Here is a 17,340-nt window from a genome sequence, read left to right as displayed (position 1 = left end):
TTCGGGCTTTACCTCATCCAAAGAAACAAAGCAGCCCAGGGAGCAGAGGCGCCTGGACAGTGTGGGGCAGAGAGCCACTGCTGCTTCTTCTTGTCCAGAGCTTCACATACATCTCAGGAGAGAGGAGGAGAGAAGCGTGAGGGAGAGGAAAACAAGATGGGTATTTCTACCCTGAATCCACTCATTACGACACTTGCAAGAACTGTCTAATCACTGCTCCAAAATTGGGGTCAGACACGAGTCCCCCCCTGGTGCCCTGCCTCACCCCTCCATACCAGTCCCTTTCCCCTGCACGCGGGGCTACACTGACCCACTTCTAGTTTCCCAACTATAATATGCATGGCCAGGACTCCAAGCATTTGTATAAGTGACTTTCCTTATCTTTTTGGAATGCCCAAGTCAACTCCCAGTCCCAATCCATGTTATTTCCTCCTCTGCCAGGCATCCTAAGCAGACTTAGCTGTTCCTTCCCCTTTGTTCTCACCGCACTGTCTTCAACCGTCCTCTTCCAGTGTTACAAGAGTTGGCATGTCTGTCTTTCCATCACACTCTAAGCTGCTTGAAGGCAGGGCCTTGTGTGCCATCTTTTCATCTGTGTATCCCTGCTGCCTAGAACAGTGACTAGCTCACGGGAGATGCTCAATCAACAGTTACAGGATAAAGGGACAAGTGGGATCAAGTTCTGCCCATCGTAATTTTATCACAGAGGGAAAGAGATATGAAAAACTGAGTTCTGGAGTGCTGTTTATTTTCAGAAGAAATTGCTACAATACTAGTTTTGTGTCTAGCCTCCCTGGTTCAAGTGAAACCAAAGGAATAAAGTCAGAGGGCACTAAAAGTGGCCCTTTTGTCCTCAAACTTCAGCTGCCACATGAAGATATAATAAAATCAAGCCTTATGTGGCCTTCCAGCCAGGTGGGTATGCCACACGCTCTCCCTGCCCCAGGACAGAGCCCCCCGTGGAAGCCTGGACTGGGTCAAGCTCCAGGAAGCTGTGGGAAACAGTGACATCCATGGAGTGAGCCATCGACAGTCAGGTGGCATGCCCTGCCAACAGAGCCAGCTAGCTGACCTCAGTGCAGCAGGCCCTGCCAGGCCCGGGGGTGAGAACAACACACAGATCGTAAAGAGCTGCCACAGCAAGGCAAGGCTCCTCAAGACATCTGTCACCTTCATCAGACAACGCAACAGCCATCTCCACCTCCACTGAGATGGAGCAGTTCTAAGACCTTAGCAGGTGAGTGGGGAGGAATGCACAATGGCTGTGGTTTCAGGAAGGTTCTCAGGGAGGTGGGGACCAGGCGGGTACTGCTGCTGGCAGTTCAAATATCGTTCCTCATGCTCGGAGACCAAAGGCGAAGAAAATACAGGCTATGCACTGGGCTGCCTATTTTTGTTTAATTTATTTCTTTTAAGACCACCTCCTTGCAATTTCCAGAGAAAATACAAAACAAGACACAGACTTGGTTTCAAACACACAAACACTGTGCTGGAGTTTAAAGCATTGCTGGTAACATTGTTACAGGAGAACGTCAGCTTACTCCAGGGCACTTCAGTATTCCTGAGGAATAAACATGATTTCTCTTCCTCCCACGGGGATGTTCTCAGGGGTAAGTCACTGCTTCTGCTCCTGGTAAAATAAGGACACAGGTTAGAACTGTGCAGACCGTATCGTGACAACCCTCTCTGACTTGCGACTGCAGGTCAGACCCCAGGGACCAACGGGCCCCAAACCCTACCACCGTTTGCTTTCAAACTATCTCACAAGAGACCCGTAAACAGCCCGCCCAGGTTCTGAAGATCAGCTCCCCAACCTCTGAGGGAGGAGAATGGGCAAGGGCAGGGCCCGACAATCGGTACCTGGGTCACTATACTCACAAAACCCACTGAGGGATGGAGCACAGGTGAGTGGAAAGAGCATGGGTCTAGAGTCAAACAGCCGACTCGTGATGAGGTCTTTAGAAAGTTCCTTAACCTCAGTAAGATTCAGATGTCTCATCTTCTGCATGAGAATAATAAAACCTCACAGAGCTACTGGGAGTGGGGGTGGGCTAAAGAAGGACTAGAAAGCACCTAGATGAGCGGCAGGGCACAGCCGGCACTTGACAAGCAGTTACCATAACATGACGAACTAAAAAAGCCCCAAATTGGGATTTTGCTCCTCTTTTTTAGAGAATGGAAGATGACAGCACTCAAGCACAGGCTCAAGTTCAGATAAAGTTACAAGGCCATTTTGGAGCCGTACACACAAGGCTGTAAAAAATGTAACAATATTTTCCACAGTAACTCCCAGCCATTACATATAATCACCCCTGAGCCATTATCCATGGCAACTCAGTTTGGAACAATGAAAACATTCTAAACAATTAAAAAACCTGAAGCTCCTCTCCCTGTTCCTGTCGGTTCTCCCCCAAATTCAGCTGTGGAGCCAAGAAAGTGAAGGGCTCCGGAGAAGTGGGGACGGCCTGTCTCAGCTTTGGTGCCACGCAGCTGCGCCTCTCCTCTCCTCGCACTGTCCCTCTGATGACGTCACCCTGGCTCTGGCGCAGGGGTGGCTCGTTAATATGGAGGGCGGCGACAGGCCTGCCAGGCTTCCTAACTGGCCGACTCTCCCTGCTCCCATCCTCTCTCCAAACGTGTACATGGTCGGTAGGCAGCTGACACTCTGAACAGGTTCTACGACAGAAGCTGAGCTGTGGTGGGAAACTGCCATTTGAGATTTGGTGACAGCTTTTGACCAGAGTCGGCACACTCATTTGTACCCCATTTTCTGCTCTACTTGTTATAATGATGGAACGATGGACAAGTCAATCACCTTTCTTGGTTGGCCTCAACATTTCTATTTATATAGCACCTCACAGCTGAAAAACATCTCACATTTAATTCTCACAACAACTCTGTAGGTAGAGATTATTACCCTCACTTGAGAGATAGAGAAGAGAATCTCAGCGTGAAAAACTCAAGATCATACAGGCAGCAAGTGACCAGGGCTCACCCCAGGTCCCCTGGCTTCTGAGCTCTTCCCGCTAGCCTCCTGCTGCTGCCCAGATCACAGCGATTCTAGCTTAAGGGTAACCTAGAGAGTATGATTCTACTAATCCAGGGTATGCGAAGTTCTTCACTGAGTTTGTACTGCTACAAAGACTATGCCTTAGTAAGCCTGAGGCCATGAACACATCTAATAGGATATACTGGGGGTGCCCAAAAAATGTATACACATGACTTGTATTCATCTTTTGTTACTGGTATATATTGAGTATTAAATTTTAATAGTTTTTTCCTTTCTTAAAATGTGTATGTATTTTTTGGGCACCTCTGTATATACCCTTTACTTCATTCATTTGTTTTACATTTAAGCACCTCCTTTGTTCCAGACCCTGGGATACAAAAATGAACACACACCCCCGTCCCGGAGCACCCAGTTTCCTGCGACCTTGTCACTGAAACCCCACTGCAACCAGTCATCTAAAGGACGGCAATGTGAAATGCTGCTACATACAACAACGTTAGGAAACGGACTACCTTCTTCCCTCTTGAGATATGCGTTATAATTTTTTCATCTCGTCTGCATCATGAGAAATCCATCTGCAGACAGGGACTTCAGCCAAATTATGTGGAACTTATAGCCAAGAGCTGCCCTTTTCAATAAAAAGCAGAATGATGGCTGAGTCCCAGGAGTCTTTCAGTTTAGCTTGAGTATGTGTGAGACATTTACAGGGCACTCTGAGATCTTGAACAAAAGTGCTACCTACAGATATTTAACACTAACCTACTTTACCACAATGATAAACTTTCAGGCAGGTTTGTCAATTCCAGTGGGCTAACATATGAGCATATATCTGAATGCATGTCCGCCAGTCAAGGGACAGGGGAGGGGAGGGACTTTAGGCACCAAAGCAGTGTCATCCCTAAGGCCAAAGAGCAACTAGGGTCTCAGGGGTGCCACATGACACACACAGTTTATTAATTATTTACACTCTAAAGAACTCTTCTGGGACTCAGGAGAAAACTCTTTTTCTTTGGGAAGAAAGACAAATACCAGTTCTGTACATACTTTGACATATTTTCCATGTAGAAGATATGGAGCCTGGAAGTCGTGCTGACAGTTGGAGTAGGCCATTCCCAATCCCATGCCAGAACCAAAGGTTAACGGCCACATTCTCCCTGGTGAGCAGAAAAGGGAAAATCCCAACAGGGAACCATTAAGAGAAGACACAGCTTTTTCTCCGGCTTCGATTAATATTCAACAGGGATCATACTATGCCACATTTTGCCAATGTTTCATCAATGGTCAAAAAAAAGGAGAGGGAGTCTATTAGTAAACTTAATTTAGCAAGTATTTATTAAGTACCTATGCTATGTAATGGTACAATATGAAAACAGTAGGCATAATTGAACCTTTTAACTTCTCTGTATCAGTTCCAATCATTTGCTCACTTTATTTTCTTAGCATTAGCACAAATAATACCACCTTTCAGTAAGGTGCTTGAATTTTTAAAATGTAAGAATTTCGCCAATATTTACACATTTTGATTATAGTAAGTCATGCGGTTTACTCATGCCCATACTGTAAATTATTATTTCATATCACCGCTATGTGTTATGATTCTCTAGTTGTGTAGTCCCCATCAGTTCTTCATGCCAAGAGGTCAGTATTCTAACTTCAGAAGTTCTTCCCCAGAATGAAAGGGATAGTGCCTGCCCTTTGCTTAGGAGAGTTTCTGGTCAAAAAGCATGTCTTTCTGGGCCATTTGTTTTTATAACCAGCAGACCTCTCATTTTCAAGTTCCTTTAGAAAAAATTATAATTAATTAGAAATGTTTCAGCATGTAGATTTGGCCAAATGACTTGCTGGCATGAACTGCAGGCTTTTAAAATGATATCATCTTTAAGGTATCAGGTACCCTGACTCAGTGTCCGGGGGGAATTCCAGAGAGATCCAACACATTTTGATCTCTTCTGCATCCACATTCTTTGTCTAGCTCATTTACAGAGGCCTACCCAAACCCATCAATGGATGGTTTGGCAGCCGTGGATGTGTCTTCCAGAAGGGTCCCTGCTATATGTGCACATACACTAGGACATTACGTTGGAAAGGTAGGAGAGTCACATTTACATTTTTTTTTGATAGATGTGTTATCTTTATTGCAGCGATGATTTCACTTATATACATAATATATAGGTCAAAATAGTAAAATTTTACACTGAAATAAGTAGAGCTTATTGTATGTCAATTATATCTCAACAAAGCTTTAAAATATACATGGAGAAACACCATCCTATACACCCTCCCTAATAGTTCTCATTCATGATGATTTATTCACCATGTGTAAGCTGAGACCCTAGTTTTAATCTTCAACTTACAATTCCCTACTTAGCTACAGACCCATATATGCAATGATTTAATAAAATAAATGAACAAACGAAACAGAAACAGACTCATAGATACACAAAACAAACTGATGGTTGCCAGAGGGGAAGGGGGTTGGGGAGCTGGGTGAAAAAGGTGAAGGGATTAAGAAGGACAAATTGGTAGTTATAAAACAGTCACAGGGATGTCAAGTTCGGCCTAGAGAATATAGTCAATAATGTTGCACAACTATGTATAGTGCCAAGTAGGTGCCAGGCTAATTGGAGAGATCACTTTGTAAATCATATGTCTAAACCCTATGCTGTACACCTGAAACTAATATAAAATAATATTGAATGTCAACAGTAACTGAAAAAAATAAATGAATAATTTTTAAAAAGGGCAATCAGAAAAAAAAAAAAGTTAAATGGCACACTTACTTTTAAAGAAGGTAAGTGAGAAAACAAGTCCTAATCCAAAACCAGTACCTGCAAAGGAGGAGAAAAAAACATGTTAAATCTCATAACAATAACTTGACAAAAACAAAATAAATATTTCATAAACGTAAGATCTATAACATTTTTTTTTTTTTCGTAATTTGGTCTAGAGTTGCTTTTCTCATTTCCATCCTTCTTCTGGTCAGAGGCTTTACAGATGCCTTTGGTCCCCACAGTCGGGGATAAACACTATTCCCAATCTGCCTAGACAAGTCTGGGGTGGGGATCAGGCCACGAGTTCTTGAGGAGATGCTCTGCGCTGCTTGTAAACAGCCTTCGGCATTTTGGGCTCTCCTACCCATCTGCAGTAGGGGGCCGCAGCCAGAACATCAGATAAAAATGTCCACAGGAAGCTCCCTGTCCTTTCAGCACTTGGGGTGCCGGCTACTTTTTGAGGAAGATGGGAAGGAGGGATCCAGAACTATTCCTAACGGCTGTCACAAGTCACAGAGTCCAGACAGACGGAATACACCCTCAAAACTCATACGGCAATTTAACCACATTCTCTTTCAAAATAAAAGAACACACGCAAGCCCATCTGAAGGGTTTGGTAGAAAAAAAATTCTAATTAAACTTCACAGGAATCTGAGTTTGGAAAAAAAGACCAAATCCTCATTTTTACCATCATTTCTCAAACCTTGGTCATTCACTTTTTGCGAAATCTACACAACACCTGCACAATTATTTACTTAATAGTCTTCTTTTAAAAAAGAAAATCAATGCATGCATTTAATTAAATAATTTTTGCCTCAACTTAAATAATAATATTGGTGCAATCATAGATTTGAATGCTAGCTATATATTTTTCCATAAGGTATGTTAAGATAAACGTAGAACTATTAAAATAAAAATATTTATCTGTGGTACCACCTCAGGGAAACAAAAATCACTTGACATACTATAGTGATACATGTCCCAAACTTTGAGATCAACTTATTTTCCCATTATCAAAAAATGTACACAAGCCAAGGAAGAGAGCCAGATCTGATTTTTATTTTCTTTGGCTTGACAACTGTTTTCAGACCGTGTGGAGTACCCTGTGCCCTTTGCTGTGTAACTGTCTGCCGTGGGCAGACACAACCCCTGAGACAAAGGTAAGGGCTTTCCATCAAGCACCACATAAAAGTCCCGATTCCCACTGGCCTTAATGGTCTTCAAATTTGTACTACTGAAACTCCAAGAGCCTCTTCTCTGGCTCACCATGATTTTAGACCACTGCTGTGTGAATATTCAAAGTATTCCCTGTCCACTAACCTGACCTTTTCTGCTCCCAAAACAGAGAGCTTCATGTCCAGCAAGCAAGCTAATCCACATCTCATCTCTTCTGACCCACCTATGCGACCTTCCAGCTGATGCTGGCCTGAAGCAAGTATTTATGCTATTTACCCAGAATGATTACTGATAATTCTTCCCTACCATATATGTGTGCCCATGGTGTATATTTCTTTCCTATGACTGCATCCTCTACAAATATGAATTTTAATTAAAAATCATTACTTTGCCCTGTCTAATAGACCCTGCATGAGGTACTGGTTAACATGCGATATCTGAAAATCATTCATGTTATCCGTTTCCATATAATTTAATAAGATGGTAGAAAATCAGTCAATGTACAGACCATAACAGTTAAACTATGCAAGGCTGACATAGTGAGAAAGAAAAGGAACTAACAACTCAGTATTTCCCATGAGTACCCAACATTCCCTGCTCCCTCCAAATCATCTTTTAAACCAAACAACTTGATACGGTATTATCCCCCATTTTCCAGCTACAGAAAATAGCTTGCTCAAGGAGCCTCTGTTTAGTTAGTGGTAGAGCAGTGAACTGGGCTCAAGCCTGCCAGGCTCCAAAGCCACTGTACCCACTATGTCCTGACACTGGATTCCCCTATAATTTCAACCCCCAAACAATCACTGCTTCCCAAGGGAAGCTGGAGTGTCAAGATTTCTCCTGCCAGTGCAGTAAGATACAGCCAAAAACTAAATTGTACTTACCATGCAACAGCCCAGAACGCTAGGCAACCAGGGTAGTAACAAGTCTACACAAGGCCAAAAGGGCTTGTTCAGATTCATTCCCGGACTAATCCCATCGCACATGTCACAGACGCAAGTCTACCTGGTTGGCATGATTCAAGAACTTCAGGGAAATGGGACCTATCGCGATTGATACTCCTTGGCAAGAATCTGCTGTTGCTTGGTTTATAAAATGGCACCAGGTTCAATTTCAAAGAGACTTGCCTCACCCCCTTGCAGCTGGAAGATGAGTAAGACAGTAAATTGGTACGAGAAAATGAGGTAAAGGATTTGGACTGGCTTACAGATTTCAAACCAGGCAATGGGATGGGGAGGTAGGCCAGTAAAAACATAATGGCTTACAATCAGAGCTTTTGGTCTTCTCCATCTGGAAGGCAATTTTTTGGCAAACAAATCAAAAGCCCAAAAGGAAAATATTTCAGCATTTTTCTTGTCCTTCTGACTCCATGCCTGTCTCTCCTGTTTTCCCCCCAAGGAAAGAAAGCTCTGTGATGCTCAGCTTTTCCTAGCAGTGGACCAAGAATGATTCTAAGCCCACTGCTACCAGTATTGCTCAACCACAAAGATGAGAGCAAAGTACTTCAGCATCAATCAACAGAGCAGGAAGTCTTTAACCTCTAGGCTTCATTTAAGTTCAAGTATATGCCCAGCCACCTACTGTTGCTCCTATAAAAAACATTTATCCAGGGGCCGGCCGAGTGGCGCGTTGGTTAAGAGCTGGCTTGGGACGCCAGAGGGCCCCGGTTTGGATCCCACATATGAGGGCCAGTGACACTGCCCTCCACAGCTAAGATGCTGAACAACAGCTCAACCTGGAGCTGGGCTGCTGTGAGTCGCCAGCGACAGCGTAGGCTGCAGCCCCTGTTGCAGTGGGTTGCCATGGGCTACCCTGTGTGGCCAGCAGCCACTGTGAGCAGCCGTCCAGAAGCCAGTGACTGATCTGCCTCGCCCGGGGAAAAGCGCAATGATGGTGCCAACTTGGGCCAGTGAAGCAACGCCCTCCACAACTAGACTGAAGAACAAAAGGACAGCAACTTGTCTGTTCCCCTTCCCCCAATTCCCCAATTAAAAAAAAAAAAAAAGACATTTATCTGCAAGTATAGATATGAGCTCACAATCAAAGTTCCAACTCGCCAAGAGACGGGGGTGCCCTATGATATTAGTTAAATTGGACTGCTGTACTTTTAATTCTTAAGAGTGATACCCACCCATCCACACCCACCATTTCTGTATTTTTAACACAAAATATCAAAGAGTAATACAAAAAATGATTTTTCAAGGCCCATGTCTTAACATTAGCTATCTCAGTTATTTAAGAGATAAACAATGGTGGAGCTGCTGATGAGTTTTACAGGTTCAAGTTCTCACATGCTCAATTTTCTTTTAAAAGGCAACATGTTGCTTCAAAGAAAGTCCCACCTGATCAGGGGACACCAACTCCACAGCTGTTTCCACTAAAGATTGGCACCTCTAGGCCAGGTTTAAACTTCATAACAATAAAACATGAAAGGTCTGTCTTACAATAAAAACAAACCAACATGGAAAAGAGAAGAGCTTTCTCTGCCTTTGGCCACTTTTTTCTGTTGCTGCATGACAAGCTCCCTTAGAGGAAAAAAGCCAAACGTAAAGTACAAAGCATTTTTCACCTTCCCTGGAAGCAAATATTTAACTATGAATACAGTTTATGTAACTTTGCCTCCCCCCACTCAAGCCTATTCCTTTGGTTCACACTGTCTGGAATGACAAATCACCCTAAAGTAAAGAAATGCCTGATTCGAGGTACACATCTTCCTCATGGCAAAGTCCACTTATGGGGGAAGGGAGGGGGGAAGCAAAGCAAAAAAAAAAAAAAAAATTTAAGAAAGAAAAAGAAAAAGCCACAACAGAGGAACCTTATGGAATTGACATTAGGCAAGGAGCCCATACTCTGAACCATTTCTTTGGAGAGGAAAAAGAATTGGCACCAATTCTTTCAAAACGAAATTACTCCAAATCAATCTAACCCTGCACTTTAATGCATGCTGAGTGCCCAAAAGGACATCATAACACCGGCTGGTTAGATAAACACACATTTTTAGGAAGGAGCACCTCCCTAACAGTTCATCTGATACCATTTTAATAACAAAACAACAACGCATTCCCACTGACTCCATATAAAATACTGCCTTATCTTATGCCCAGGTAGATTTTATACCAAATGTAAAAGAACAACTAACCGCAGTATGCCAGTATACACCTTAAGCCACAGGCTGTAAGAAAGAGGAGGAAATACGTGCTGATGGCTATTACTGTGACATATGGACAATTTCCAGTTAGTCAATGCAACTTGATTTAGAAAAATCTTTCCTCTGACCATGCCACATATCGTAAAGCTTTACTTCACTGCAAATAATCAGGAAGCAAACAATCAGCAAGAGTTAACAAGCAGGCTACATAATCTGACTGCAGTCTTGGGGTAGAAGGGACTTTGGATGTCAGCCCCTACACAGAAAGAGTCAGAGCGACACATGCGCCTGCACAATCAACTGAGTCAACGTCGCAACTGCCAATCAATTTTCAATGGAGGAGGAATAAACTCACTGTTTGGAGAGGGACAGAAAAAAAAATCCTCAGAAATTCTCTTAGAAAACATTTCTATCAAATTTCAGAGGGGGTAAAAAAAAAAAAAAAAGACCACAGACCCATTTTATTAGTCTAGTTAGTATGTTATTTATGTGATAATTAAGATCTCACTCCAGCTTACATTTAACACTTTAAACCAAGCTCCTAAATTCATAAGCCTAATGTATAGTGATCAATACCAAATTTGATCTGCATCTAAAAATTAATTAAAATTGCAAAACTCTATTTTAATTTATGTAATAACATATCAAGATGTACGAGCAAAAACTTTACCATAGTCAATTTGCAATTTATAAATGGGAGAAGCTACAGGAATTACAAGCAAGTTTTTAAGATCCTAGAAGCCCTGGGCCAAACAACTTTATTCTTAAATGTCTGAAAGATACAGCTTCCAGAAAACGAGGGGCTTACTGACTCTCCTGCTGCATGGACTGGCAAGAGCACTGATGCTGTAGGAGTCAGGCCTAGTTCACACCCCTGCTCGACTCCTCACCAGCTGGCTCTCTGACCTTCACAGGGCTTTAACCTCGCCCAGCCTCCACCTCCTCATCTGCACAGTGAAACCCTTAGAGCAGCGGTTCTCAACCTTCCCAATGCCGCAACCCCTTAATACAGTTCCGCATGTTGTGGTGACCCCCAACCATAAAATTATTTTCGTTGCTACTCTATAACTGTAATTTTGCTACTGTTATGAATCATAATGTAAGTATTTTTTTGTTTTCCGATAGTCTTAGGCGACTCCTGTGAAAGGGTCGTTCGACCCCGAAAGGCGACCCACAGGTTAAGAACCGCTGCCTTAGAGGATTGCTCTGCAAGGAAAATGTAAGGTATCCAGCGTGTCCGACACAATTCAGAAAGTGGTAGTAAGCTCTGCTCCCTCTCTAATAAAACCCAAAAGATGTCAAAAGTGCAATGTAATAGTAAATCCTCTATTAAAATACAACTCAGGGCCGGCTGAGTGGCTCAGTTGGTTAAGAGCTCGCTCAAGAGTTTGAGCTCTGAGCAACAGCGGTTCGAGTCAGCCCGAGCTGAGCAGCCGTGAGCTGCCAACAGGTGGCGGGGTGGCTCAGAAAAAAAAAAATACAACTCGCTGGCTTGCTTAGGGTCACATTATGGGTGAGCCACAGCTGAAAATCAGAACCTTTTCCCCACTCTTTGCATAGCTGACTATATTTCAATGGCATTACCAATTGTTTCTAGAACTACCTCAGGTTTTGATATATACAGAGGGTGCCAAAAAATGTATATATATTTTAAGAAAGGAAAACTATTAAAATTGTAATACTCAATATACACCGATAACAAAAGATGAATACAAGTCAAGTTTGACTTTTGCAATTACAAGAGGTGCTCAAAGTGGTTACCATCAGTGTAATTTTAAGTTTTTTCCTTTCTTAAAATGTGTATACATTTTTTTGGCTCCCTTGTATATTTAAATGGGGGATTCCTGGGGCTGGCCGAGTGGCACATTGGTTAAAAGCTGGCTTGGGATGCCGGTTCTGAGCAGCAGGGCCCCGGTTCGGATCCCACATGAGGGCCAGTGACACTGCCCTCTACAGCTAAGATGGTGAACAACAACTCGACCTGGAGCTGGGCTGTTGTGAGTCGCCGGCGACAGCATGGGCTGCAGCCCCTGCTGCAGTGGGCTGCCATAAGCTACCGTGTGTGGCTGGTGGCCAGCGTGAGCAGCCGGCAGCCGGTGTGAGCTGCCAAGAGCCGCCGTCCAGAAGCCGGAGACTGATCTGCCTCGCCCGGGAAGAGTGTAATGATAATACCAACATGGGCCAGTGAAGCGATGTCCTCTACAACTAGACTGAAGAACAAAAGGACGGCAACTTGTCTGTTCCTCTTCCACTGATTCCCCTGCGGTTCCCCTCCCCCAATCCAATTTTAAAAATAAATAAATAAATAAATAAATAAATGGGGGATTCCTTCAGCTTCACTGCTGAACTAGAACACTTTGCTTTAAAATATAATAAAGGCTTTCCTAGAGCTGTCTGTGTTTAATAAAGCTATTTTTATGCTTTGAACATGGATTAATATCGAATTGGCCTATTTATAATGGGCATGTTTTCCTGTTCAATCATGCTTCTATCAACGCTATTACAATCATGAAGTGCATTTGTTATAACAAACAAGAATGAGCTTTTATAGAAAAGTGCCCTTGGGACTGAGTTTAGTGAGAATTACATTTCCAAGAAACATTCCTGATTTATGAAAGATGCTCAGGGCCCAATTTATGAGGGAAAAAAAATAGTTTTAAGTCAGCTCCAAACTGTGTTACTTAATCCTTTGAGGCAAAGACAGATTGTCCCAGGTGTCCATGTGTAAATGTCAAGTCCTGTGAATTAACCAAGAAAGTGTGCCAGGCCAAAGGCCCAGGGATGGTAAACTTGGTCTGTGTTAATCAACTTCTCAAAAGTCAACATTGCTGCAGGGTCTAGAGGAAACAGACTAAGAAGGTGGCTGTTTTACAAGACCTTAACCTTCCTGTGGCTTCTCGGGACTAGACAGAGGCTGGAACATCTGTAGGAATTTCTCAGGTGGACATCAATGGCCAGCATTCTGACCAGAACAGGCAAACCAGTCAGCAGGAAGGAGTAAAGATAGGGAAGGTAAACGTGGAAAGCATTACTGGTGTGCTCTGTTTCAAGAAGAGTCAAACTCACAAAAGGGTCCTTTTAAATGAGTGCATACAGCATATGATCCAACTTTCAGAACCTGACGTTTCCCAGAGTGCACAAAAGAAGAAACATAGTTGTACACATTTTACAAAACTGCAATTAGTTAATTCACATGTGGGCAGAGTATGTAGGAAAATGAGGAGCTCTGAAAGCTAATTATTAAAGGAAGACAAAAAAATGCAGAAATAAGTTTCAATAAACACAATAAAAGAGGCAATGCATTATATTTATGGGGGGGTAGGGAGCTTTGGAGGTACTAACATTTACAGTGTTAGGCACTGTATTTCATTTCTATACATTATTTCATCCACGGAACCACCTTTTAGGTGTATCATGATCCTCTCTTACAGAAGGGGAAACATTGTGGAAGGGTTAAGTGACTAACCCAAGCACACACAACTAAAACAGGAGAATTCAAACCCAGGCTGTCTGCCTCCAAAGTCATGGCTCTTTCCTATACAGGGGGATAAACCTCATGGAGAGGTCAGCATAACAGCAAGGACTTCGCTATTGTTACATAACAAAGTGTCTTTCTGGATTGTGGCACTCTGCATGGGTAACTTAGGACTGTGTTACTCTTCAGTCCCTCAAGAAAACAACACAAACTACAGATGTTGACTTACCAGGAGTGGTAACAAAAAGCCGGAAATTACTTACAATAGAATCAAGGAGAAATAGGCAACAAATCAAGCTGGGAAATACTTCCCTGTGCATAGCTAGAGATAAGATGGATCCAAATGGGCTGACAGCTGACAAATGACCCCAAATGAACCCAAACTGCTCAGAAGGGTATTTTTCAGTGAGTCCCTTCCCTCCCAACACTTCTACACCGCCCCACCACCCCCGCCTTAACATCAGTGACTGGATTCTTTTCATCCTTGTGAAAGCAAATACAAGGATCAGGGATCCCTTATGCCCTGTGTACACACCATTATACTGTTGCATTATTGCCGGTTCCTGATGCAAATGAAAAATTCAAGGGAGAAACAAGTACCAATACTTTCTTTTCCTTACACATTGACTTGATCGACATTTATCAAGTAGAAGGCCCTGAGGACAGATTTCTTTACTCTTGGAAAATAAGGATGCCAGTATAACAGTGCCTGTCCCTGGCTGGGGAACGGTGAGGACGAAATAACGTAACGTGTCGGGAAGTTTAGAACAGTACACTGCACACAGTAACTGTAGTTGTCTTCTCCCACAAAAAGCATTTCAAGAACAAATCGAAAGTTTAAATATTTACTGAGCACCGAAGGGCAAGAGTACTGGGTCCAACGAGAGTCAGAAACACGTAAGGCAGTCTCGTCCCTGGGTAGCCTGTGATCAAGAAGGGGTAACAAGTCAGACAGCTGGAAAACTGGACGATGGCAACGCCTCGGTGCCCTGAGAGGGGGACAGTGTTCGGTGGGTCCAGAGGAGGAGGGTGGGAACACATTTAGCCGGAAAGATTTTTTTTTTTTACTCTTTAAGAGGTGTGTCACCCAATAAATTTAATATTTAAAAAAATGAAAGAGGTGGCATTTGAGTTGTCTTAAATGGTAGACTTTTAACAGCCAGAGGTTTTATTGTGGGGGGTGCGGGCAGTCTAGCTGAAGCATGAGGCATGTCCTGGAGAGTGGGAGATAAGGCTAGACGGGGGTGGGGGGGTGGTGGGGGCATTCGGAAGGCGCCAGAAACTGGGCCAAGGAGTCCACACAGCACTTAATTCAGTAAGCAGGGGACTTCCCTGAAGAGTTTTTTAAAAGGCTAACAAGACTGAGGCTGTGCTTGAGGAAGATTCATCTGGCTAAGGTGTGTAGGGTTACTTGGAAAGGAAGAGACATTTTGCTGGAAGGATTTACAGGATTTAACTGATTAAGTGTATGTATGTGTATCTGGGCTTTTGGAGGCTGCAGTGGGGAAAGCTGTCAAAGAAAATGCTGAAAACTTCTACCTGGATAACTGTAAAAACATTGATGCTATTCATAAGTCACCAAGTAACCTTTTAGTACCAAGTTCCCTTAATAAATCTGAAATGTAACTTGATTTATAAAAACGCAGCATCGACATTGTTTTCAGGAATGCCATACGATATTAAATGAAGAGCAGTCGCTAGGAATTTATGCTTCAGGATTAAATCACCTCATTTTGGTCCTCACAATAACCTTCTTTTACTTAGCTCCACTTTATACACCAAGAAACTGAGATACAGAGAATTAACTTGCCTCAGGTCACACATGGCGGATTTGAACCCAGGCAGTCTGACTCCAGGGGCCTGGTCCTTGGTCACCATGCTACACTGCTGCCAGGGTAGTCCCCCCCCCCCCCAGATATATGAAGCCGTTATAAACATTAATTTTGATTTACCAAAGAAATCTAAACACTTCAAAATCCATCCTGGCCAACCATATGTATGGGCATTTCCTTAGTTATACAAACTGAGTACCTACTGTGTGCCAGGCACTATGCTAGGCCCTGGGGAATAACTTCCAACACTCATCCAGGTCACTGCCTAGTGTGGGAGCCAACTGATAACATACAAGGTACAATGACTGATATAGGATGTACTAGAAGCGCTGAGCAGGGTACCCAAACCATCCTGGAGAGTTAGAGAGAAGAGGGGGGAGGAGATGGCAAGAGGAAAGGACCAACGGGATCTCAGATTCTCTTTTCCATCCATCCGGCTGAACGCTGTCTTCCATACTTGGGTCTCTCCTCAACAGCCCTTCCTCTGTGCCTTCCCTATATTCCATTCTAGGCAAAAGTGGAGAAGACAGTTTAAGGTAAGCAGTGCAGATTAACGCATGACTCAGCGTTAATGATCAGGGATTAGGAACTTCTAGGAGTGGGAGTGACAACACTTACTGATGATTCTGAGATAATGGGTCTTTAGGTAAAGCTACACATTGTCATGGACAAAGACAAATGGGGATAGAAAAAAAGATCCAGTGGTTCTGCATTTAAGGTATTGTTGGTGCAAATGGTGACTAGCCTAAATCAGCTCTGCAAAGGTGTCGGAAGGACAGACTCACCTGAATCTTGGGGCTTTCCTGAGCAAGCAACCTCTTCTTTGCTGTTCAAATCTGGTTCTAATAAAGTGCCCGTGACTACAAGGCTAGGCCACGGCACCCAGGTGGCTCTGTATTATGGTAGCATTCTACAGTTGTTCTTAAAGGCATCACTATGCCAAATCAAGGGGCTTGCATACCTTAAGAAACCAAGAATTAGTTTTCATAAACTGAGTGAAGAAAAAGCCTTCTAAAAAGGAAATGATGAGCTGAAATAAAATGAATTTCAAGTTGCAGCTGGAACAAGAAAAATAAGTTATTTTTCAATGGTCACAGCCAATCTTTTCTGGGAATACATAAGATTAGTAGCATTTATTCTAATGTCAAGACAATATATGATTGGAGCAGTATACACTGTACTTCTTCTCAGAGTGGGATATTTATGAGCTTACAAGGTTCAGGGTTTGTCACATACAGGCCTATGCTGAAATTGTAAAAGAAAAAAGAAAAATTCCTACAACTAATGGATTTCAATTTAGTAATCTGAAATGATGCCAAGAAACTAGAAGCTTTCTTAGGACTACCTTCCTAGCAAAAAGTGAATTATGTTGCTTAAATCATTTGCTTCAGTTAATCATTTAGAATCTATCAAACAGGAATTTTGAGTGGTTTATATGTGTAGGTTTTGACAAACAATCAGAAACATTTGTTCTAACTTGTAAACATTTGTCATAGTTAAGTAAGTCTACAAATCTGTCAACAATTATGTCAGTGTTACAATCATTCTAAGTTATCCTAAGCATTCTAATGCACATTTAGATTGGATAAAGAAATTTAAAGGAAAAGTGGTGGATTTCAATTCCTCCCATATACACTGTAAACTATTAATCAAATAGTTTTAAAAATTTTACCTGAAGATGCATAATTAAAGCAACTTGGAAAGTCTGTATCATCCTAAAGAAGCCCCTCAGCCACACTGCGATCTGCCTGCCTACCTGCCCTGACTCCCAGGTGTGCTGTGCATTTTTCTATTCAGGTCCCTATTATCGATTAGTATTGACCCCTATTCTCATATTTTTCCTCATTTGTATTCATTTACCCTCTATTTCTTGTTCTTGTCATGCTGTCTAAACAGCATTTCAAATTCACTTTCTCTACTTCTTACTT

At 42.7% G+C, this 17,340-nt stretch overlaps 1 protein-coding gene across 1 annotated transcript in view; it reads right to left on the bottom strand.

Annotated features, from left to right (window-relative positions):
* Positions 1-1,379: 1,379 nt before the first annotated feature.
* The window catches only part of MICOS10 (mitochondrial contact site and cristae organizing system subunit 10), a 29,814-nt gene continuing 13,853 nt past the window's right edge, over positions 1,380-17,340 (bottom strand). The window contains exons 2-4 of the mRNA XM_019666741.1: positions 5,791-5,838; positions 4,055-4,164; positions 1,380-1,630 (exon numbers count right to left, since the gene is read on the bottom strand). Of these exons, the coding sequence (XP_019522286.1) occupies positions 1,616-1,630; positions 4,055-4,164; positions 5,791-5,838 (173 nt within the window). The 3' untranslated portion in view covers positions 1,380-1,615. The remainder of the gene's footprint in view (positions 1,631-4,054; positions 4,165-5,790; positions 5,839-17,340) is intronic.

The sequence above is a fragment of the Hipposideros armiger genome, unplaced genomic scaffold (assembly GCF_001890085.2).
Source record: "Hipposideros armiger isolate ML-2016 unplaced genomic scaffold, ASM189008v1 scaffold_477, whole genome shotgun sequence".
NCBI lineage: Eukaryota > Metazoa > Chordata > Mammalia > Chiroptera > Hipposideridae > Hipposideros > Hipposideros armiger.
The sequence above is the reverse complement of the archived record's forward strand: the minus strand, read 5'-3'. Positions and strand labels throughout refer to the sequence as shown.